Raw genomic sequence first — 24912 nt, 5'->3', positions numbered from 1 at the left:
TAGGATCACTAGCAGTAAGATTGTCATAAGTCATCAGAGTCTGGAAATTATTTGTTTTCTTTTTATTGTTTACAAATTGCCAAAACTTTTTCGGATCTGTTTTGATTTGGTTTTTGATACCTAATAAGTAAAGATGATAGTTTGACTTAGTTTTAGCATGGAGCTCCCTTCTTACAGATGAGTATTTTAAATAATCCACAACCGAATTGGATGTCAAATAACGTCTATACAATTTTGTTTTCAAATTTCTTAGTTTTTTAACTTCTTTATTAAACCATTTTGGAGATTCAGACTCAGAAAATGAGTTTTTAAAAGGAACACACATAGATAGAAAGTTTTTAAGAACAGAATAAAACAGAAAACAGCTACTTTCCACATCAGTAATATTATAAAAATTTGACCAGTTGTAATTCGTTATAAGATTTAAAAACTGCGTACCATCAATTTTACGGAAATCAGGAACTTTTTTACCGCGAACCGAAGATTCGTTATATTGGTCTACATAGAATTGAATTTCAATTGAAGAGTGATGGATTGAGTTCTGCAATAAAAATGTATCAGCTGCAGATATCTTTGTTAGTTCCGGAACATCGGTGAAAACTAAGTCCAAAATTTTAAAATTTGTATTTTGTATGTGGTTTACTTGATACAATCCCATATCTGCTCAGTCATCAGTAAAATTAGAAACAATTTCTTGTGCATTTTCTCTTAAGTCCAAAGGGAAGAAGGGGGTTAAAAATGCACCATCTTCAGGATCAGCCATCCAATTAGCATTGGGTAGATTGAAGTCACCAAAGATGAAGCAGTTAGCATTAGGGCATTTTTTGCATGAGAGATAGATAGCATCAGCATGAAGTTTATAAATGTTTTGTGAGGACAGAGGGGGAATATACGAACAAGTAAATACAAATTGACGATTGAAAACCACCGCCTCAACACATATAAATTCAATCGACATAAAATTTAAATGGTTTATACGATTAGAATGGTGTGATGATCGTACAGCAATTAAAACTCTACCTCCGTTTGTCGAAGTACTATTTGTTTCCGATCTATCACATCTATATATATTATATTCACTACACAGAATTTCATTATTATATACGGAATCGTTTAGCCAGGTTTCAGATAAAATAATAACATCATAGTCACAACATAAAGATTTATTATATAAGTCATTTAACTTTGATTTCATGCCACTAGTGTTATGATAGAATATGTTCAGTTCAGTGTGTTTTTAGAAATTAATCGTTTTTTGGGTGGATAGGTTCACTTGTATATTCAGCACCATTATGAGCTAGGGTAGCAATTTTTTTGGGTTTTCGGGGTCTATATTCAAATTCTCGTATAAAGACATGATTTGGCCAAAATTCCGGATTTATAGTGATATTAAACAAGTACTCAGGAACAGTTAATTTAAAGGACGATATATCTCTAGCATTTTTAAATTCATATTTCAAAATATTTACACCAATTATATTCTTTCAATGCCCGATTTGATCTTAATGTAATTAAGAACATCCTCTGTAGAAGTCGATGCTTCCAGACGTGTCAAAAAAAGAACTTTGGGTGGAGGAATAGCTTTTAATTGTAAGGGTAATTTATCAGTATTATAACTATTTAATGAGCAAGTAGGTTCAGTATTCAAGGAGTCTCTTTCATTTGGTAAATTATTTTTCGGTTTTGAATTAGAAGATGATTCTTTAGTTGACGAGTTATTATTAATTAGGTGAAGTTTTTTATTAACAGATTCCGAAGAATTTTCATCAGAATTATCTGCTTTTCTTTTACTGCTTCTAGTCGCACGAGGCTCTTTTATAATACCCGCAACCATTGATTTAAGTTCATTTAAGCAATTTTGAATTTCAGTTAATTTTGCACTATTTTTGTCGACTTTATTGTAAAGTAATCTTATGTTGGTATTATTACAATTACAATTGTCACAAAAATAGTGGAAGTTTGGTACATTGCAAATTTGATCAAGTAACTTAGCATCTAATTTTCCGCAACTTACATGAGTGGAAGATCCACATGCACCGCTACACAAAATTATTTTTTCACTGGGTAAAATATGTTCAAGACAAATTACGTAAGCCATAATTTCAATTAGGATTATCGGTCTGTTAACACTAAAACTATTGAACGCCTAAAAGTGTGTCAAGGTTTACAGGATATAATTTTTGGGTTTTTTGTAAGTTTTCTTGTAAGTATGCAACAGTTTTTGTTTAAGATAAAAATGTTGCTGAAATATCTTTCGATGTTGTTATAGTTTTAAAGAGATTTCGAATAAGAGAATGAGTTTTCACAAAGAAAAAAATAAAGAAATAAAATGTCAAACAAATCTATGCGATCAATTTTATGAATAATTAAAACACAATTTAGTCCACAAAAGATTTAACACTTCAAAAGATTTTTAGTCGAATATAATACCACTTTTCTTAATTTATTTTTTTATTAATCCAAAGTAAAATAAAACTTTTTAACGATTGTAAATAAATTAAGGAAATAGGAAACGAAGTAAACGACAACTTAAGCACTTAAGACCAGTGTTATTAAATTGGGCTTTTTAGCAATCTGTCTTTGTCTTTTCCTTTCGATTATAGCTGTTCATTAAAGAAGTACAAGAAAAAACCAACCAATCAAACAAACGCATACACGGGTATATACACAAACACATGCATGCACAAGCATATACATATACGACACTTCCTCCGAATAGAAATGTCAAACGTTTTTTTTTTGCTTTTTTATTGACACTGACGTTTGGCTCAAAAGCCCATTTGGTCTGAAACCGAATGATCATAAAGCTTAAAAAACCTCTTTCAACACAAGAAATCACTGTCTTTAGTCAATTTGAACATGCTACCCTTCAAGCAAGAAAACGGAGTTCAGAAAAGACACTCCGACCTCCGACCGCGAAAGACGGGGTTGCACTCACACACTTGCAACTTTTTGTATATGAACACAAAGTCGAAGGAGAAATCGTGGTGAAAAAACCGGTACATATAAAATCGGCTCCGCGGTGATTCTAATTTCCATACTAATTTGTATGGTTTCTGCCTCGAAGTCGGACTCAGCTCCGCCTGTGGCGGAGCGGATTCGGACCGAGGTCGGAAGTGTTTGCTTGAAGGGTATGAAGCGTATGAAGGGAGCAAACAAGAGAACGAAAACAACCGGAGAACCTTTTGTGCAAACATGGTTTGATGCAGAATGCATGCAAGCTAGGAAACGAACGTTTGCTTGGTTAAGAATACTTCGTAAGAGTAATGGAGACAGCTTCAGAGCCCAATATATCGAGGCAAATAAACTTTATAAAGCACTTTGTTGCAATAAAAAAAATCTTTAGTGAAGAAAAAGCGAGAATTCTCGCAAATTGCACAAATTCAGCAGACATTTGGAATGTTCTGCGTAACATAAATGGAACGAGACTCACCATAAGGAAAAACTTAAATACATCTTCATTGTGCTCTCACTTCAAAACGCTGTTAAATCCATAAAGCTGTACAAATTCCATTCAATTTGTTTCTCCCTGCTTTGAAGACGACATACTGGATGCACAAATAACAGTGACAGAAACGAATGCGGTGATCAAAGACCTGCAAAATGACAAAGCACCAGATTTGGATCGTATTCCTACAGTGCCGGTTTAAGCACTACCGGCGCCACTGGGCAAGATTGCAAGTGGCGCCTCTCAAAAAAAATTCATCTTATAACAATTTTTTTAAATCACGAAAAAAAGCAATAGCAGATTATGTCTTGCCTCTCATATACTTGTTAATGCATTTATTAACAATGTGCAGTTTATTAAAGTACATAAGGTTAACTTGAAAAAAAATTAATTATTCATGCCATTTAGGCTTAATTGACAAGTTTACCTTTATCTCTGACTTTTCTGTTTAAACACATTTAAAGAGTAGGTACAGTTGGTTTTATATGAACAATACTTTTTCAAAAACTTTTTCAACTAGGTACATTAATGTCGTTTTCGATTGGAATCACTCAATGATTCACTCATTCTGAAATCCAATAAAAAACTTTGAATCGCTTCCACCTGTATTGGTGAAAAATCAAATATTTTGTTTTTGTTTTATCACTAGGAGAATAAAAAACTTGCAGCACGCTTCTTAATGATTCCAGGCGGTTCCGGACGGCCAATCGAAAACGACATACCTTTATAAGTATTAGGTTTGTTCGTTGTGAGCTCTAGGGCACTCTGGGTCGCTCCGAATTCGTTGTCAAGTGTTTTTTGTAGCTCCTTTTTCAACCAGAGTTATTTCCTCTGTGTTCGATGTTCGCTGATGAAACTAAAGCTCTGAGGTGTTCGATGTAAAATGAAAACCCGAGAAACTCTGATTTTTTTGACAGTTAATTGACATGACTTAAGCTATGATTACACGGTCAACGAAATCGGTCAACGCGTTGACTCTCTGACGTCAAGAAAAAATCCATATTCTCTCTGTCATCTCACCGTCAACGTTCACAGTGTCAATGCATAAAACATTGACTATCACACAATTGACACTATTGCGTCAATGTTATCCTAAATTACGTTGACGCGCAGGTGAGTCAACGTGACGTTTACTTAGCAGTGTCAACGCGTTGACTCGCAAAACTTTGTTGATCACACTGTTTGACACAAAGCAAAAATTTAAATTTTCCAAAAATATTTGTAAAAAAAAAGCGGAGAAAATGAGATTTAAAAAAAGCTCTCATAGAAAAATTAAAGGGAAATATGTTTGACATTGTTGCATTGAAATGTAAATATTTCGAGATATGCGCAATGCACTTTTAAGATAAAAGTCTTAAATGAATTCTGGTAAGATTGTTGAACGAATACAAATTTAAAATTTCTAAATTTGTGTCGAAAAGTTAGAAAAAAAAAAAATGTTTCGACATTTGATGCCATGGCCATACCAAAAAGTTTTTTTTGTAAAAAAAAAAAACAAAAAGGTGAAATGAGAACCCCCCTCCCTCCAAAACGGTACACCATTCCAATAATCGTCCTACAAAAAATTTTCCCAATCCAACTTTCATCACATTTCTATACAAAAAAACAATGTAATTCTAAAACGATGACACGGTATTAAATTCTGCCGCGTCAACGCTGGGACAGGGTCATTGCGATGACACCCAGTCCTAAAACCCTGTCAACGCGTCCCAATGGCATTGACAGAGAGATTACACGGTCAACGAAAATAGTCAATGCGTTGACCCAAAAATGTGTGTCAACGCGAATGTCATCGTACCCGTCAACGCAATGACAACAGTTTTCGTTGACGATCACACAACGTGACACTCTTGGGACAGATTGTGACGTCATTTTTACGTCAGAGAGTCAACGCGTTGACCGATTTCGTTGACCGTGTAATCATAGCTTTAGAGTGTCCTGGAGGGGGGAACAACGAACAGACCTATTTGTATATTCTCACACACAAACTTAGTTTTTATGAGAAATGGAGAAGCTGTCAATTTTTGGCATTTCTGGGTTTTGGGTTTTCGGGATTTTGGTTTTTCGGGATTTGGGATTGTGGGTTTTCGGGATTTTAGGTTTTCGGAATTTAGGGTTTTCTGGATTTTGGGCTTTCTGAATTTTTAATTTCGGAATTCTGTCCGTCTCCCTTCTGTTTCCTTATTCATTATTAGAGTCTGGATATTACCAGCTATGATTTAGTGATTTATATACATTGTGTCCCAAAAGTTAACGTCGAAACGAAAACGGTAGGTGGTGACAGTTATCAGAAAAATAATACAAAAAATCGCAGCCATATATTAAATAAAATATTATTTAAGTTTTTGTATTCTGAAAGGTTCTGAAAGGGTACAAAACTAAAATAATATGGAAAAAATACCTTATAAAAAAGTCGGATTTCTTAAGAAAATAAATTTTATCTCGGTTATTTATGGAATATTCATAAATGTCAACAATGTTATACCATTTTGACGTTAACACCCTGTAAAGGGGCGCCTTTGCAAAAATTAAATTGGTAGGAGGAATATTAGGATTGCTTTAGTTATTCAAAAGAAATTGGGGCACCTTGTTCTTCAAAGATGAACGAAGATTTTGGACACCATTATCCTTCCGGAAGCCAAACAAATTAACCCAAAATTGGGGGGCGCCTTCATTCTTAAAAAAATTTAGTACAAAAAATACGAGCGCCGTTGAAAATGTAAAATAGAAAAAAATTGGGGCGACTTTGTGAAAGTAAAAATAAATAAAACATCGCGCCTTAATTCTTCCGCCCCTAGGCGACGGCCCCCCCCCCCCCCCCCCCAAAAAAACCGGCAATGTATTTCTGGAGAATTCTATAAGTTCGGCTCTGTAGATCTCATAAAAACAGTAACAAACCTAAGGAATGACATCCCTGAGAAAGGTAATATGCCTCGAGATTTCAAGAAAGCTTTGATACCTATTCCCAATCTACAAAAAGGGCTCCAAATCCAAACAACTATAGGGGAATATCCTTTTTAAATGTATCGTACAAAATTTTTACGACTATTTTACAACGGCGTCTCACAACTTGGATCAACGACAACAATTTGCTCAAAGAGTACCAAGCGGGATTTAGAACGGGATACTCAACTGTCGACCACATTTTTGTACTTCGCAATGTAGCCGAATCCTTTGCAGCACAGGGAAAGAAATTAAAAAATATTTTTGGTAAAAAAAAATAAATTAGGCACATTTGTAGCCTTTAAAATTTGAGTCTTTAAAATTAAAGTTATTAATTTCAAAAAAATTAACATAAAACATATACATAAAATTGACTCTTAATTTAAAGTCTAACCCTGCGATATTTTAACAATGCCCATTTTTCGACAGCCTAGCTTAGTTGAATTTTATCAACTATATCTCTTGAGGAATATAGCAGCATCAACGAATTTAACCTTTCTTCACCCATGGACGTACGCAAATAATTGAGAACTCTTTTAAGTTTACAAAATGACCGCTCACAAGAAGATAACGTCATAGGAGCGGTAGACATGTAGTAAACGAACTTGAAGGCTAACGGTATTACATTTCTTAGTTTAAATACCTCTTTGATAATGTCGTCGAAATTCGAGCATTCGTTGCAAGAAAAAAGAAGCATTTGCAATTCAGATAAATAGGATCCAATTCCACAATAGATTCGACTTATTCTATTGTGGCATTGGCTCTTAGAAGTGGGTATTTTAAAATTTCTTAAAAAAGGTTAAATAATGGTTTAATTTATCTTCTACGCGTGACGTAAACGTTTGAAGAACCATTTTGAACTCTTTTCTATAAAATGTTTCCAAATTAAAAACAGAAGCAATTTCAGGATATTGAAGATATTGATATTGAGAATTGATGAAAAATTCTCTTTAGAAACCGACGAGTTCTATGTTGTTTCAAAAAATCATTTTCAGGGTTAATATTTAATTTTTCAGCAAACGAAGATGAACTATTTATCAATGCATTTATTTGAGTTTCATCATCGTTTATTAGTAGAAATGATTCTATTGTACCAACAATGAAGCATCAAAAACGTACAAATTTTCCACTTCTAGGTTTTCTATTAAATTTTTTACTTTGAACATGACATTTTTGCAAAAACATAAAGAACTGATAAAATCAAAATCCAATATACTTTTCAGGGTTCGTATGGTAATTTAATTTTCAGAATTCTTTACTTAATTTAACGTATTTATAGGTTCTATTCTATCAAAATGCTAAAGAAAAAGGATACAATTCCAATGTGATTACAAGACACCACACGAGCTAACCAGATTTTAAATACACCTACGTACTAGGGTGCTTCTTAAAAATCAATTTTCGAAATTTTAATGGGACACCCTTTCATTTTGTTCTTCCTGCCTTAAATATAAATTGGGTAAAAGTTGGTCCAGTTTAAACACGTTCTAGGGGTCGCTACCACAATTCAAAATTTTGAAAAATACACCAAATTTTGTTTTTTTTTCTCAGAAAATTTTAAAATTTGTAATCAGAATTAAGTAGGTACTTTATATTAAATCTTTAACTGTTTTGAAAGAAATTTTGATAAAAATACAGCGGAATAGAAATTAAGCTTAATTGTGAATATTTTTGAATTTGACATTTTTTTTTGTGTTATTCTGTAGAATAGCTAACTAAGGGATCTTTCTTAATTGAAAAATTCAATGATTTTATCTGATTGTTTATGAGCCTAATATCTTTATTCGACAGACAGTTAACTGAATGTTTATTAGAAGATTGAAAAATCGGGTCTTAAGCGTACTTTGTATTGTAACAAAAAAATTTTTGTTGAAATTGATCTTTTTTTTTTTTTACTTAAATCTTTAGTGAATGGTAGCACCCCTAAAATTTTAATACTAAAATCGGAAAAAAATAGCATATACTATGCTTATATGGTAGAACATAATGCAGGGGTGTCCCATTAAAAAATCGAAAAAAAGATTTGTACCTTGGATTTTATAGCTGAGGTATGCTCGTCGGGTCCAGGGTCAACCAAGGGAGGTACTGAACCTTGACATATTAAAAGATCATTTATTATTTTTAATCCTTTATTTATTCATAAAACTTAATAATAAACACTATTTTACTTTAACGGCGGTATCTCTGGTGTTTTGCTGAACACGGCAACTCTGTTCTCTGCTATTGGCGGTCCTTTTCTCTGGTTTTGCGCGTAACGCAATGCTGGGTTCTAACCAGTTTTCAACAGAGTAACCTCTGGTTGTTCAACGGTTTCTAACCGGTTTTTCAACGACTCTTAATCGGTTTAGCTGTAAGGTTTCCCTTAGCTTTTCAACGGTTGTAAACCGGTTGCTCACAGAGTTTCCTCTGGTTTTCAACGATTTTTAATCGGTTTAGCTTTAAGGTTTCCCTTAGCTTTTCAACGGTTTTGAACCGGTTGCTCACAGAGTTTCCTCTGGATTTCAACGATTTTAAATCGGTTTAGCTTTAAGGTTTCCCTTAGCTTTTCAACGGTTTTTAACCGGTTGTTCACAGAGTTTCCTCTGGATTTCAACGATTTTTAATCGGTTTAGCTATAAGGTTTCCCTTAGCTTTTCAACGGTTTTTAATCGGTTGTTCACAGAGTTCCCTCTGGATTTCTACGACTGTAAATCGGTTTATCTACGGTATGGTACCGGCTATACATAAACTTAAGATCCCTTACCGCTGGTGGGGGGAAATCTTCGGTATCCGTATGGTATTAGGCTTTAAGTTAAACACTCTCAATCTACTTTTTGCTGGCCCTTCGGTGCCTTCTTATCAATATATCTGGCACAAAGTGGGTGTGAATTATAAGCACACAAACGATAAAATATCATCTGAATTCCATTTTGATATAGTCTTATATGTTAATATTTACCGTACCAACTTTATATAAAATATAAACTGTTATGCAAATTTATAACATGTTTTATATATATGTAGGGCACCCTGTATGGCACATAATTGTTTCTATTTTATCAGGTGCTCATAGAAAATGTGTATTTAGTGTTTTATGGTACACGGCGGGGTTACGGGTAGCGGGAGTTACATATGTACAAATGTACATATCCACAGAACAAGACTGGGATTATTTAAAGCCAATATAATAAATATGTTAAACTTAACTTTGTTCCTATAATTATGTTTTAAACTTAATTTTATATAAGTATACTTTTTTAAAAATGTCTATGAAAATTTATTAACAAATATCAATTAGTTGAGAATAGACTCAATTTAAAATTTTGTAAAAATAAAATTAAAATTTGAAAAAAATAAAATAAAATTAAATACTTATTTTGTAACTTCAACCTCATAAATAAGCCGTTTCGAAGTAAACATTTATAACTGGCGCAGTCGGACTGGGAATATTGCATCCAGAAGACCTACTAGTGAAAATTTTAAGTAGCTAAACAAGGACTGGATACAAGTCGGAGCACTCCTCAACGGAATATTGAAGTGGTGGTTTTCAAACCTTAAGCTCCGTGGACCCGAAAATAAGAAAAAAAAAGGAAGCTATAAAACAAAACAAGCACCGTGATCAAACAAATAAGAAAAGAGAAAAAAAGAAACCATAAAATAAAACAAAAATAGAAAAAAGAAAGAAAGGATACTAAACATTTATAACTGGAAGCAACAACAAAAAGGAAACTATAAATAACGTAAAAGAAGATTAGTGGGTAAGTCAATTTTGTGCATTTTTATCGGTTTTTCTATGCCACCTATCCCAAAATCAAAATCTCAAAAAAAAATAAAATTAGAAGTCGCCTTTTTTGTCCTAGTTGGATTAAAAGAGATCTAACATTAAATAAAAAAGTCTTGCAATATAATCTTTCATTGAGCAAATCTGTTGAATCACAAACGAATCAAGATTCAAAGTCGATCATGTTTTCCAATACAGCAGTTGATATCTTTAATTCCCTCCGAATTCCGGATGCAATTAAAGATGTTCCAACTTTTGATGGAAATAAACGGTTATTGTTTGACTTCATCAGTAATGTAGAGGAAATTTTAGAACTTATGCCTCAATTGAATTCAAATCCTGCATATAAAAAAGTTGTTTTAAGAGCCATACGAAATAAGGTTGTTGGCCCAGCTAACGAAGCTCTTAATATGTATGGAACTGATGTGAATTGGGAAGATATTAAAAATAATTTGCTTATTCATTACGCGGATAAAAGAAACGAAACTAGCTTGATAAGGGATTTGCACCAGCTCCGACAGAATCAATCATCGGTAGAAACCTATTTTTCAAGGGTAATTGAAACACTTTCTGCGATGATCAATCACATAAAGGTTCATGAAACAAATTTGAGTGTTGTCGAAGCAAAGCAAAACCTTTATCAAGAAATGGGTCTTAACATCTTTTTGTCCGGTCTAAGAGAGCCTTTAGGTTCAACTGTTAGGTCAATGCGACCCACAAAAATAATTGATGCCTTTAACTTTTGTCAACATGAAGAAAACTACTATTATTTCCAAAACTCCCAATATAGGTCACAGATTCCACAAACACCCAGATTTCAAAACAGACGAACCTTTTTTGCAAATACTGATACTTACACTCAAAGATTCCAACAACCATACAATCAATACCAATCTAGTCAAAACATAACAAGAGAAAACCATAACAATGACCTTTCACAAAATAATTTCAGACAAAATACAAACTATAGGCAAGAAAACATTCCAGATTATTCAAGACAAAATTCAGATAATAGACAAGACCAAAGATTTAGACAAGAAAATAACTCCAGACAGATCAATAACTTTAGACCTAACAATAGTAGTTCTATTCAAAGCCGTCAATCTAATTTAAGCAGAAGTACACCTCCAGAGCCAATGGACACATATAGTGGAACTACAAGTAGAAGAACTAATAGGAATGGACAAACTTTTAATATTGAAAGTCAAGTTGAAGAAAACTATGAAAACCTCGGACAATCAGTTGGGTATTTAGATTTAAACAACCATAATACAAACCTTCTACCTTACATAATTATTAAGAGTTTATACAAAAAACAATTAAAATTTTTAATAGATACAGGAAGTAACAAATCCTTTATTAATCCAGAAGTTATCGAAAATGAAAAAATAAAGTGCATTAAACCGTTACAAATCAAAACTATCTTTGATAAAGTACAAGTAAATAAACAAATAAATGTACAGAACTTATTGGAATTTAAAACAGATGAAACTCTAAATTTTTTGCTTTTTAAGTTCCACAATTATTTCGATGGGCTCATTGGAACCGATATAATGAAAAAACTTGCTATGAAAATAGATTTAAAAAATTCATTCTTAGAAACAGAAAAGGTAAAAATTCCATTAAGTTTTAAACCCAATTTGATTTCCAAAATGTTCGTTGTCCCAGAACAGAAAGGAAAACAAAAATCTAATGCTGACGCTCTATCAAGAATAGAAATAAATATTAACCAAGGGAACAATATTGAAAATTTGGAATTAATATCTTTTCAAAACAATCATGATGAACAAGACAAAATATCTACTTTACATTCTGCACAAGAGAACTTGAACGACGGGATACCTGTATCGGAGCGCCCTCTAAATGAGTTTTCTAATCAAATAATTTTAAAATATGAGAAAAAGACCAAAATAAACCCAAAATTAACCATTTTATTTAAAAGAAAGAAAAGAATTAGGTATAATCGAACATAGCAAAATAAATGACGAAAATGTCATCGTTAATATTTTTAAAGATTTTCTTAGTACAAAAAGAGTATCAGCCATACTTACTGATGATACCACATTTAAAACCGTACAATCTGTCTATTCAAGTTATTTTAGCAGTAACAAACATTTAAAATTAGTTAGATGTAACATTTTTCTAGAAGATGTTACTGAAAAAGACACACAAGAAAATATTATAAGGGACTATCACAAATGTTCGAATCATAGAGGTATAATTGAGACCTTTAATCATTTGAAAAGAAAATATTATTTTCCTAATATGAAACACACAATAACTTCCACAATAAACAGTTGTGAAATATGTCAAAAACAGAAATATGACCGCAAAAGAGAACCTTTAAAATTCGAAGTTACTCAAACACCGTCTATGCCATTAGAAATTGTTCACGTTGATATCTACTCAGTTTGTAAACAAAACTTCTTCACCATTATAGATAAATTTAGTAAATTTGCATGTGTTTATTTAATTTCGGCTCGAAATAGTATTAACATTATAAAATCGTTGAAACACTTCTTTTCTCATCATGGTATACCCAAATTGTTGATCTCAGATAATGGCAGTGAGTTCATCTCTTCTACCTTCAAAGAGTTTTTGGATATTCATATGATTAACCATCATACAATATTCGCCAAAAGCTCTAATGGTAATTCTCCTTTAGAAAGATTTCACTCTACCCTAACCGAAATTATCAGAATTATCAAATCACAAAACAACAACAAAGCAATTGGTGAAATTATTGACGAGGCAGTAATTACATATAACAACAGTGTACACTCTGCTACAAAATTGACACCTTTTGAATTACTCAACGGTCATATAAGTAAAAGAAACCCTTTATTTACGAAAGAAAATGCCAAAACAGAGCAGGAATACTTAGATCAGCATGTAGAAGACTATTAAAAAATTGACGAAACTTATTCATGGTCTAAGCTTAAAAAACAAACAAAAGAATATTGAAAAACGAAATGAAAATCGAACTGATCCACCAGATTTTGTAGAAAACGAGACAATATACGAGTTGGATGATAGAAGGAACAAATTGGCTCCTAGATTTAACGAGCATAAGGTTGTTAAGAACCATAAAATAACAATAACTTCAAATAAACGCAAAGTCCATAAACAAAAAATAAGAAAGAAACCAAAAAGAAAAGTTTCAGCTTGTTCAAATAAATATTAATAAAACTTTTAAAACTTAAGTTTTTTTTTAACAAAAATATCTCTCAAATTATTTTAGTTTCATATCGCAGCGATCCGTCTCCATTACAACAAACAATTATGATCATTCATTTTTGATGAACAGATTATGCTCTTGATTTAAAAGTTTAATCTTTTTTTTAAAACTTTTTATGAACTTCAAACTTTATTGAATTTGAGTAAAAATCCAATCCTTATCCCTTATACCGATAAATGTGTTCATTTTGACAAACTCTGCTAATCAACTTTTATATAATAACATTTCATCAACGAAGAAGCTGCTTTTATGAAATAATATTATGAACTTTATTCATTTATTCATTAAGTTCATACTCACAAGGGAGGAGTTACATATGTACAAATGTACATATCCACAGAACAAGACTGGGATTATTTAAAGCCAATATAATAAATATGTTAAACTTAACTTTGTTCCTATAATTATGTTTTAAACTTAATTTTATATAAGTATACTTTTTTAAAAATGTCTATGAAAATTTATTAACAAATATCAATTAGTTGAGAATAGACTCAATTTAAAATTTTGTAAAAATAAAATTAAAATTTGAAAAAAATAAAATAAAATTAAATACTTATTTTGTAACTTCAACCTCATAAATAAGCCGTTTCGAAGTAAACATTTATAACTCGGGCTACGCATATTTGGCTTTAGTATAAACACTTGACCACAGGCTTATCGTGCCATGTGTTTTTCACCACACATGATAATTTCATATTTTTACCTTTTCTTCTTTGTGCGGTATTCGTTCTGCCATCAGTGCGTGATGTACCAGTTTACCACACGAAGAACATTAGATTTTTGTAGTTTCTCTTTTTGCGTCTTCTTCGTGTTTTGAATTCACCACAATTCTTTTTGTTGATTCTCTTTTGAATTCACCACACTGCACATTGAACGATTGCGTGGGTGTTATCATAATTTGCTATCAGTGATGTGGATATGCTTGGCTAGGTACATGGGAGCGGTGATGCGTTTGGGGTTGTTGTTGTTGCTGGTTGGTAATGAAGGTACACTCAAAAAATTTATTAGTAAAACAGCTACGAATGGCATTCGTAGGAAAAATATTCGTGCATTGTACGCATATTCGTAAAATACACGCAGTATTCGTGCAGTGGAATATTTACGAATGCATTAGTGAAATTTTACGAATAACTGTAGTATTATCCACGAATGTATTCGTTCAATGTACTAATTTCATTCGTAAACAAAAATTAAACAACTTTTATTAGTACATTGTACGAATTATTGCGTACATATAACTAATAACATTCGTAAATTCTTCGTACGAATGCATTCGTAATTTCTTGCATTGTATTCGTAGTATTTACTAATAAATTCGTACTATTTACTAAGTAAATACTAATATTCGTAGAGAAATCTATTCGTAGGGTGCCTGTACGCATTATTCGTAGAATATACGAATAATTCGTTGAGTGGTACCAAATTTGAACCGAAAAATCCGTTATTTCCGTTATTTGTTAATCGTTTTCCATTCCTAAATAGCATCAAAAAAGTTAGTTGCTATACGCGTGTCGTCGCTTGTAGAACGTTTATATTTCACGGAAAATATAATAAGTTAAAATAAATATAATTAAGAAACATAATGTTTGTAAAAATAGTGATTGAAGTGATTACAGAACCGAGGATCGACTGAACAACCAGAATCGCAACAAAAATCAGGTGAGTAATCTATGTTAAAGTTTAAATCATTGTCCTTTATAGCTTATTTCATTAATCCTAATTTATTTTTTGACTTTTTACTTTCATTTTGAAATATTCTTTCAAGGTTGGCATCAAGAATTCATCAACAATCAGCTTTACCAATTGGCAAATGGCGGTTAATAGTACTTTTCTAAAATATTTATTGTAAGTATAGACATTCTTTCGAGCGATTTTCAATGTTAAATGTTTATATATTTTCAGTGGTCTTCGAAGAAAAAGAATATGAACACCGGGGAATACATACTACATATGGTATAATATTTAAGTAAGGTCCAAAAACTTGTAAATGTAAAAAATGATGCAATAAATTTTTATAGCTTTGAAGTACAGTTATGTATATGCTTGGGTAATTATTTCAACAATTAATATTTCAGGAAATTTCAGGAAAAAAATCAATGGCGGAAAGTTCTACAATAAATAACATTCGTACATTATACGAATAGCACTGTATAATGTACGAATTATTAGTAAAGCCATTCGTAAATATTACAATGCTATTCGTACAATATACGAATAGTGCTGTACAATGTACGAAAGAATGAGAAAAGCATTAGTAAATACTACAAATTATTCGTGCAATGTACGAATGGGAATGTAAATCTACTAATAGTATTCGTACAATGTACGCTTGATTTTCTACGAATACTAATAAAATATTCGTAAAAGTACTAATAAACGTATATTTTACGAATAATATTCGTGGCTGAAAACCACGAATAAAATTCGTAGAATGTACGCAGTTATTAGTACTATTTACACATGAAATTTTTTGAGTGTATGTATGTCGCATGCGTTGGCGGCTGGTGATGCTGATGCTTTGGGAGTAGTTTGTTGTTGTAGAGGTTAAATGTAATGCATTGCAGGATGCATCATTACATCCCCCTCTCACTTCGGAGACGAGAACCTTCTCGTCTTGAGACTATTTTGGTAAACAGGTTTTTTTTGGTAATTTTGTAGAGAAGAAAGAAAAGGTTCAACGCGGTCTTATGTACTTGTTCATATATATATATATATTTTTTTCCAAATAAAAAAATTCTTTTAAATAAAAGCTATTTAATTTCTTTACTTCATTTTTTTTAATTTATTTTATTATTATTTTTTTTTTATTTAAAATTCATTTTTAAGTTTTTATTTATTTAAAATTCAGGTAATTTTTACATTATTTACATATTTGTTTTTTTTTTTTTTTTTTTTTTTTAATTTTTTTTTAATCCTGCGGTGGAACAGGGCAGTACGTCACCATTCGACGCTTTTCGGCGCAAGTTAGTATTGCCACTCCCGGCTTCTTAACGTGGGCGACGACTTGGCCCCACTTCCTCCGGAAAACAAGACGTTGCCGTTTATGGGACGCCTTATAGAAACGGTGGCTCGTTATTATTATCCCGGCAAATTGATCATCTGGCATTGTTCTTCTACTTTCTCTCTTTCTTTGTTGCATCATGGCAGCTTCGACTGCCAGCAGCTGCTGCTGTTGCCTTGGTGGCGGCGTATTGTTTGGTACTGGGTGTTGAATACCCTGCACCTGTACCCCTGTTGACGACGGTGCGGGAGGCTGGACGACTACTCGCCGTCTTTGTTTTGTTGTGGTTAATGGTAACGCCGGAATTACCACCACCGAAGTCACCTTTGCCTTGATTGGCCTCAGTGGTGAAGTTCGGCTGGCGTTATCGGCGGTTTTCATGTTTCGGCGGGTTGGCAACTTTATGTGCGCCTGGTCGTTCGGTAGCTGGATTATTCTTCGGCTGCTTGTGGCTCCACTGGTTCCTGGTTTGTTAGGAGTTGTTTGCTTGCGCACAAATGGGTTGGGGGCTGCCATGCTGTTAACCTCTGAACTATTAATGATCGATATGTCAATCTCATCGTTCCTTTTATACCCTTTCAGGTCCCTCACGTGAGCACGTACCAATTGTGCCCTTCTCCCGTCTATTCCAACTTTTCGCAAAACAGTAATAACAGGCGATTCTAGCCTTATTACCTCATATGGACCTTCGTATTTTGGAGCTAATTTTTCGGTGAATTGGTTTGCCGCAGAGGATAGTACTTTTTTTCGTTTTTACACATATTCTCCAATACAGGTACGCCATGCTCTTCTTCGTAGGTTGTAGTACTTCCCTTGCGTCTCGGCGGCTCTTTTCAGGTTGTCTGCGACTAGTTGATATAGTGCTTGCATTCTTTCATTTCTAATTGATAAGTCTTCTGTTATTATTTGTGTGGGTGGTAGGGTAGTAATGGGATCTTTCGGTCTTTTAAGCTCTTTTCCAAAATTGAGGTATGCGGGGGTGAATCCGGTCGAGGAATGCTTGCTGGTGTTAATGGCGAATGTTAATTCGGGCAAATATTCATCCCAGAATCTATGATTCCCTTGGACGTATTGTGCTATCATGGTTTTTATAACTCTATTTACACGTTCGATTGGATTTTCTTGCTGTGTATAAGGTGCTGTAAAAATTTGTTTAATACCGAGCTCGTCTAAGAAGTTTTTAAATTGGTCACTGGTGAATTGTGCACCATTATCTGACAAAAATCCTCTTGGTATTCCGAACTGAAAGAGGATCTTTTCTCGGAGGGTTTTAATCAGTGAAGCTGTACTTGCAGCTCTTAAGGGTACGGCGGTTACCCATTTAGTAAATTTATCTACAATTACTAACATCATGGTATTTCCTTTCATTGATCTTGGTAAAGGACCAACAAAATCAGTACAAACTGTATCCCATGGGATACATTAACCACATTAACCCACTTGGTTTTTGCTGGGATACCTTGTATTCGTTACAAAGTTTACATTGTTGTACATATTTTGCTATGTCACGAAACATTCCGGGCCAATGGTATTTTTCCATTATTCGTGCAGCTGTTTTGGCTACTCCTAGGTGTCCTGCCGTAACTACATCATGATTTTCAGATAAAACTTTTGTTCGATCTTTTAATGGAATGCATAATTTCCATTCAAAACTTTTATCGGATAAAGGATGGGCTGGAAATTTTCTAAAGAGAGAACCTTCTCGTAACTGGTAATCAGGGTATTTTGCTGGATTTTCTTTTACTTGATAGATCTTCTTTTCTACCCAATCACCTATATCTTCTATTATGGCTAGGATTTCTCCGTATGGTATCGGTAATGGATCACGGGATAAAGTATCGGCGACAACATTCATAGCTCCTTTACGGTACTGTATTTCAAAATCGTATTGCTGAAGTTCTAAAGCCCAACGAGATAATCTTCCAGATGGATTTTCAAGACAATGAAGCCATTTTAATGAATGGTGGTCGGTGATTACTGTGAAATGGTAACCTTCTAAATAAGGCCTCATTTTCCTAATGCCCCATAAGATGGCTATGCATTCTTTTTCGGTTGTAGCATATTTCTTTTCTAAATCGGTAAGTGTGCGGCTAGCGTAAGCGATTACTCTTTCTCGTCCCTCTGTGTTCTGTGAAAGAACGACTCCCAGACCGTAGTTACTAGCGTCTGTCTGCAGAGTGAACGGTAATGAAAAGTCAGGACACATTAATACTGGAGCTTCGGTTAATTTGGTTTTTAATTGGAAAAAGAATTTTCTTGTTCTGTTTCCCATATCCATTTTTGATTTTTCTTTAACAATTTCGTTAGAGGAGTGGCTATTATTGAAAAATCTTTAATAAATCTTCGGTACCATGAGGCTATGCCAAGTACACGACGTAGTTCACGCACATTCCTTGGCGCATTTAAATTTTTAACGGCACTTACTATTTCTGGATCTGTTTTGATGCCTTGATCACTGACGACGTGTCCTAAGTATCTGAGTTCCTTTTTACAAAATTCACTCTTCTCTTGGTTGATGCGTAGGTGCGCTTGTTGAAGTCTTTTTAAAACTTCTTGAAGATACTCAAGATGTTCGTCGAAGGTTTTGCTTATGATAATAATATCATCGAGATACGCAAAAGCATGTGGATCCATATCTGGTCCTAAAATGTTATCTAACATTCTTTGGAATGTTGCTGGGGCTGAGCTTAAACCACATGGCAATACTTTCCATTGATATAGTCCACGACCTGGCACAGTGAAAGCAGTAGCTGGGCGGGATTCTATTTCTAGTGGGATTTGCCAATAACCTTGCTTAAGGTCAATCGTAGAGATGTAGTTTGCTTGCCTGAGTTTGTCGAGTATAGCTAGAATTTGGGGTAAAGGGTAAGCATCCATCAGTGATACTTCGTTCAACTGTCGATAGTCAACGCAGGTTCTCCATGTTCCGTCTTTCTTTTTTACTAGTACAATCGGTGAACTGTATGGACATTTTTAAGGTTCGATTTTATCATCTTTTAGAAGATTATCTATTTCTTCATCGATAATCTTTTGCATTGCTGGGTTTCGGGAATAGTAGCGCTGTTTGAAAGGCTGGTCGGTTTTTAATCGAATACGGTGAGTGGCAGCATTAGTAGAAAACATCGGCGGAGCATAATTTGGAACTGGGTAGTACCAATCTCTAACTCCTGGTTCTCGGGTAAGACTGTCGAACTCGTTAATCGGTGGATGTGTTGGCAGCGGATGAGTGGAAGTGCTCGCTGATGTAGCTGCTCCAGGATTCGCTACAACGCCTTTGCTTCCATCATTTTCGCTCTCGGGACTGCTTCGCTTTTCTTCTTCTTCACCTTTCGTTTCCAAGACTTTTTCCAAATCTTCAAACAAGTTTTCGGCTGATTTACGAAGTCGGGCTTCTTTCATGTAAGCGCTAAACTTACTACGGAGTACATTGACTGTCCCTTCAGTATTGATGTTTAATTTACTCATTCGCTCGATGAGCTCTTTCTTTGATAAGAGGTAAATAGCTCCTATACTAGGAAGTAAATTGTCTTGTACTTCGGGTTCAGTCATTTTGAGTTTCTTGGTATCGATATTCTCGGTTCCGGTTCTGGTATAGTGGATTCCTGGTGTATCGGTCTTTTTTTTTTCTGGTAATTTCGGTTCTGGTATATCGGATTTCTGGTGTATCGGTTTTCTGGTGTATCGGCTTTCTGGGTTATCGGATTCCTGGTGTACCGGGCTTCAGGTAATTTCGGTTCTGGTATATCGGATTTCTGGTGTGTCGGATTTCTGGTGTATCCGCTTTCTGGTTTATCGGGTTCCGGTAGTTTTCGTTTTCGGTTCTGGTGTTACTGCTCCATTTACTTTCCTCAGGATTTTCCGGAAAAGACCTTATGGTCCCTGCTCGGGCGCCAATTTGTGATGTACCTTGGATTTTATAGCTGAGGTATGCTCGTCGGGTCCAGGGTCAACCAAGGGAGGTACTGAACCTTGACATATTAAAAGATCATTTATTATTTTTAATCCTTTATTTATTCATAAAACTTAATAATAAACACTATTTTACTTTAACGGCGGTATCTCTGGTGTTTTGCTGAACACGGCAACTCTGGTCTCTGCTATTGGCGGTCCTTTTCTCTGGTTTTGCGCGTAACGCAATGCTGGGTTCTAACCAGTTTTCAACAGAGTGACCTCTGGTTGTTCAACGGTTTCTAACCGGTTTTTCAACGACTCTTAATCGGTTTAGCTGTAAGGTTTCCCTTAGCTTTTCAACGGTTGTAAACCGGTTGCTCACAGAGTTTCCTCTGGTTTTCAACGATTTTTAATCGGTTTAGCTTTAAGGTTTCCCTTAGCTTTTCAACGGTTTTGAACCGGTTGCTCACAGAGTTTCCTCTGGATTTCAACGATTTTAAATCGGTTTAGCTTTAAGGTTTCCCTTAGCTTTTCAACGGTTTTTAACCGGTTGTTCACAGAGTTTCCTCTGGATTTCAGCGATTTTTAATCGGTTTAGCTATAAGGTTTCCCTTAGCTTTTCAACGGTTTTTAACCGGTTGTTCACAGAGTTCCCTCTGGATTTCTACGACTGTAAATCGGTTTATCTACGGTATGGTACCGGCTATACATAAACTTTAGATCCCTTACCGCTGGTGGGGGGAAATCTTCGGTATCCGTATGGTATTAGGCTTTAAGTTAAACACTCTCAACCTGCTTTTTGCTGGCCCTTCGGTGCCTTCTTATCAATATATCTGGCACAAAGTGGGTGTGAATTATAAGCACACAAACGATAAAATATCATATGAATTCCATTTTGATATAGTCTTATATGTTAATATTTACCGTACCAACTTTATATAAAATATAAACTGTTATGTAAATTTATAACATGTTTTATATATATGTAGGGCACCCTGTATTGCACATAATTGTTTCTATTTTATCAGGTGCTCATAGAATATGTGTATTTAGTGTTTTATGGTACACGGCGGGGTTACGGGTAGCGGGCTACGCATATTTGGCTTTAGTATAAACACTTGACCACAGGCTTATCGTGCCATGTGTTTTTCACCACACATGATAATTTCATATTTTTACCTTTTCTTCTTTGTGCGGTATTCGTTCTGCCATCAGTGCGTGATGTACCAGTTTACCACACGAAGAACATTAGATTTTTGTAGTTTCTCTTTTTGCGTCTTCTTCGTGTTTTGAATTCACCACAATTCTTTTTGTTGATTCTCTTTTGGCTAGGTACATGGGAGCGGTGATGCTTTTGGGGTTGTTGTTGTTGCTGGTTGGTAATAAAGGTATGTATGTCGCATGCGTCGGCGGCTGGTGATGCTGATGCTTTGGGAGTAGTTTGTTGTTGTAGAATGTAGAGGTTAAATGTAATGCATTGCAGGATGCATCATTACAATAAGAAGCACCCTACTACGTACGCTAAAAAAAAAATTATTTGGTGATTAATTTGCCGACTCGGCAAATCTCACCTCGTACGGGACACGAGCAAGCCAAATTTTAAATACATACACCTATGTACGTAAAAAAATGATTTGGCGACCAACTTGTCGACTAATTTGCCGACTCGGCAAATCGTACCTCGTACGCGACAAGATTTAGCCAGATTTTAAAAACATACACTTATGAAGGTACGTACAAAAAATGATTTCGCGATAAATTTTTTGCCGACTGATTTGCCGACTCGGAAAATCATGGGGGGGTTTGACACCCCCCTACACCCCCCTCTCGATACGCCCCTGAAGATCGTTGATGCACAAATTGTACTGTAAGGGAATGTCTCTCAAATTTGGAAGAGTCATAGAAAATCTGCTTAAAGATACATGGGCTGCTGTATGGGATGGTGAAGTAGTATCAGAATGGTTTGAAACGAAAATTGGAGTGAGGTAAGGTTGTACTCTGAGTCCCTTGCTGTTTGCGCTATTTATCGACGATGTTACGGACATCTTCCTGGTGGAATTGAAGTCAGCAGTACTACTATCAAAGCACTTCTGTTTGCAGATGATATAGTGATTCTAGCTCATTTACCTGCAATAAACTCCACTTGGAAAATGTGTTTCTCTAAAAATATCATAGCAAAAAATTTAAAATTGGATCTTTCACGTTTGTGTAATTTCGACCAACAGCCTACTAGCCTCACAACAACAGAAAACAAAGACTCTACGAAATCATTTCCACCACAGATATAAACTGCAGCAATGAGTATGAAATTGAATCAAGAGGATCCCTTTACAGGTCGGTGTACAGTAAACTCAACTATAACCTTCAACATGCAAACTACTTCCGAGACGAACTAAGCGTAGAATCCATCTCAACGATGCTAAGGCTGAGGGTAGAACTTCTTCCTCTCAATTATAGGCCACACCGAGATGACCTTCCAATATTGTGCAACATATGTAACACAGTAGAAAGAGAAGACATATTTCATTTTATGGGTAGTTGTCCTAGTTGTCCGACTCTTCGTGAAACAAGACGACATTTCTTCGGTAAAGATACGCTTTCAACGGAAGAAGTTCTGAATATATTGAACGAAGTGTCAGAAAAGCTATTACTTTTTTGTAAAACAGCTCTAAGTTATAGAGATAGAATATTAAATGCTATCTTCTAGTACTTCAAGTAAATAATTAGTGATTCATTTTATTTTTCTTTAAAAATATTTCTTATTTAAATTTAAAAATTGTTTGTTAATTTCATAAACAGTATACTAATGGGCAGACGGCATAGCCACGCCATAAAGATTTTGTAATTGTAAATTGTTATACAACAGTCGGAAAAAGTATTTTGACAAAATGAACATTTTTCTAACTGATGAGAATAATCTGTAACGGTTAAACATAAAATAAGGAAGTTGACGGTTATTTATTAAGTATATTATGGTGAATCTCACGATGGTCAATGTCAGTCATTTAGTTGGTATTATGCTTCGAGGCTGCATTTTTTGTATAAAAAGTATTAATTTTTGAGGGAAAAAAGTATTTTGACAAACGTTCTTTTTCAACGTTGGTAAGGTAACGTAATGCATTTTACGTGTTTCAAGCACGTATACAACTGACAGACTTGTTAAGGCCCCTATTTGTAAAAATTGGGCAAAACGGCGGAACTTAACATTGAAATTAGTGCATCTTCTGTTGCAAGTCATAACTTCTGTGTGTCTGTTAAAAAATCTGTGGAGAACTGAATTTATCGCGGGAAATTAAAAATTACCAAATATACAAACACAAAAATATAATTATACTATTCAAAATTTACCACAAATGGACAAAAAATGAAAAAAATGCACTAAGAAAAATTGAAGCATTTTGAAGAATTCACTTTATCGCGGATTGACTCCAAAAAGTCTGAATTTGGAAATGCCATTCTTTCATCAAAAACTTTGTTAGCAAAAGTACCCTTTGCATTGAGCTCGAAGAAGACAATTTTACCATGTTTATGGGAAGATAATACAGTATTTATCTCATAAAACAAAAATTGAAAAAAACTGAATTCTCAAAGGAACATATTGGTATGCTTCTTTCATTCAAAAACAAACTTTTATGGACCACATTCTCACAAATTTCTATATCAATGATCCGGGAAACGAAAAGGAACTGTTGAAGCTCCGTGAAAATTTGGTCAAGTTTGTTCCAGAAGCGAAAAGCACAACAACATGTTCCTTTGAGAATTAAATTTTTTTTCAATTTTTGTTTTATGAGATAAATACTGTATTATCTTCCCATAAACATGGTAAAATTGTCTTCTTCGAGCTCAATGCAAAGGGTACTTTAGCTTACAAGGTTTTTGATGAAAGAATGGCATTTCCAAATTCAGACTTTTTGGAGTAACTATAATGTTAAAGCTTTTTATTCAAGAAATTTAAAATTTGATATTTTGAAGAAATTTCATAAGTAGTATAAAAAAATTAAATCTGTTTTTGTAATTAATTAAACTCCGTTTTAAATTATCTTAAAAAAAAAAAACAAATATGCCATTTTATTTCTTGTATAAAAAGATATTTTTAGAAAAAAAATTTCGAAAATTGTAGGAGCCGTTTTTTAAAAAAATAATTTTTTATTTATAAAAATTTTTTAACATTTTTGAAAAAAAAGTTGGTATGCCATTTTGAAGAAATAATTAATTTACACATAAAAACTAAATTTCAAAATTTTTCATTGACCCGTTTTCAAAAAATTGATTTTTCAAAAAAAAATTTTGAAATATTTAAAAAAAAAACCAAAAATGCGTTTTTTGAAAATTTTCTAAAATTTTAATATTATCTTTACTTACACACTTTTGTATAAAAATTTTCATTTAAATCGGGTTAACGTTGTACGAGATATTCAGAAACGAAAAAAACCGTTCTATGACAGGTACCGTTAATAACGGTACAAAAAATATTTTTTTTTATTTAAAAAGTTGGCTCTTATGTGCAGTACTACACACAAAAATTTTAATCAAAATCGTTAGAGCCGTTTTTGAAAAAAATAAACTTTTCTATTTCCGTTATATGGCAGGTACCGTTAGTTTTGGTCATAAAAAAAAAATTTCAATTT

At 33.9% G+C, this 24912-nt stretch overlaps 2 protein-coding genes across 2 annotated transcripts in view; one reads left to right on the top strand and one right to left on the bottom strand.

Annotated features, from left to right (window-relative positions):
* LOC129907393 (uncharacterized) overlaps positions 1-24912 on the bottom strand; it is a 157452-nt gene that overhangs the window by 116035 nt on the left and 16505 nt on the right. The gene's annotated exons all lie outside the window — the stretch shown is intronic.
* On the top strand, positions 10095-22997 carry LOC129907394 (uncharacterized protein DDB_G0283697-like). The gene is made up of 2 exons (XM_055983574.1): positions 10095-14378; positions 21673-22997. Exon 1 carries the CDS (start codon positions 10334-10336, stop codon positions 12122-12124), a length of 1791 nt encoding a protein of 596 aa, XP_055839549.1. The 5' UTR covers positions 10095-10333; the 3' UTR covers positions 12125-14378; positions 21673-22997.

This window comes from Episyrphus balteatus, chromosome 1, assembly GCF_945859705.1.
Source record: "Episyrphus balteatus chromosome 1, idEpiBalt1.1, whole genome shotgun sequence".
Taxonomy (NCBI): Eukaryota; Metazoa; Arthropoda; class Insecta; order Diptera; family Syrphidae; genus Episyrphus; species Episyrphus balteatus.
This window is presented reverse-complemented; position numbering and strand designations above follow the sequence as displayed.